The sequence below is a fragment of the Fukomys damarensis genome, unplaced genomic scaffold (genome assembly GCF_012274545.1).
Source record: "Fukomys damarensis isolate Sample0158 unplaced genomic scaffold, DMR_v1.0_HiC HiC_scaffold_18, whole genome shotgun sequence".
In the NCBI taxonomy this organism is placed as follows: domain Eukaryota; kingdom Metazoa; phylum Chordata; class Mammalia; order Rodentia; family Bathyergidae; genus Fukomys; species Fukomys damarensis.
The window spans coordinates 888586-889394 of record NW_022900930.1 but is presented as its reverse complement, the minus strand read 5'-3'; the positions used below and the strand labels follow the sequence as shown (position 1 = coordinate 889394).

Below are 809 nucleotides of genomic sequence, written 5' to 3'. Positions count from 1 at the left end.
AACCGGGGGGGGGGGGCGCAGATATGGAAAGAACTCCCCAGCCAGTCCTCCAGGACTCCCAGACAAAGTCGTTCCTGCTTTGGCTCGGGTTGCCCAAATTCTTTAGAGAAGAGGAGATGGCGGCCCGCAAGCACAGAGTCCGACTCACCACCCCACGGCGCACCTCGCCTCGCTCGGAGCTGCAGCTTCCCAGCTTCCAGCCCCAGCCACTCCGCTGCTCTTAAAGACCCAGTGGGCGGGCTCATCTGGGGGGGAGCCCCGTGGACCGTGTCGCCTTGGGAGGGGGTGTTCTCGGGAGGCAGGCTGTCTGGCCTGGCCTGGCGCCAGCTGGATTATTCACAGTCCTGATGTCATCCAGTCACAGGAATCTGGGAGCTGGTTGGGGCCTTAAGAATCTTCTTTAGAATCTTGGACTCAGAGACCTGAAAGGGATTCTCAGGAAGGGAGACTCGATCCTGTCCCGAGAGTAGTTCCAGGGCTGACACTTGATGGGGAGGCTGAGGGTGGCAGGGTCTTCTGCCCCTGACTAGGCACAGGTGGTGGGGCAGTGCAGGGAAGGAAAGGCCGGCTGGCCCATCTGCTGCGGAAAGTGCCCAGCCTGGAGCCAGCCTCTTCTGACCCTTGGGCCTCACTTTCTCCCACCCCTGAACTCTGGGAGTTTATTTTACTCCTTCCTGATTCGCAGGCCTGGTCTGGGTGCCCCCTCCCACCCCTTACAGCTAAGGCCCATCAGGAGCCACTTCTCAGCTTCTGGAGTTTGCTGTCAAGCATAAGGCACCTGCTAGACAGGCTGACACCTTCTGGACCCA

At 60.3% G+C, this 809-nt stretch overlaps 1 protein-coding gene across 12 annotated transcripts in view; it reads right to left on the bottom strand.

Annotated features, from left to right (window-relative positions):
* The window catches only part of Plat (plasminogen activator, tissue type), a 23356-nt gene extending 23038 nt beyond the window's left edge, over positions 1-318 (bottom strand). For 5 of the 12 annotated variants that reach the window (XM_010617101.3, XM_010617114.3, XM_010617110.3 and 2 more), the window contains exon 1: positions 149-317. In XM_010617101.3, the coding sequence (XP_010615403.1) occupies positions 149-245 (97 nt within the window). In that variant the 5' untranslated portion in view covers positions 246-317. Of the gene's footprint in view, positions 1-148 lie in introns of all 12 variants that reach the window. The other 7 variants (XM_010617113.3, XM_019206499.2, XM_010617112.3 and 4 more) reach the window with 5 other exon arrangements.
* Between the last annotated feature and the right edge of the window lie 491 nt (positions 319-809).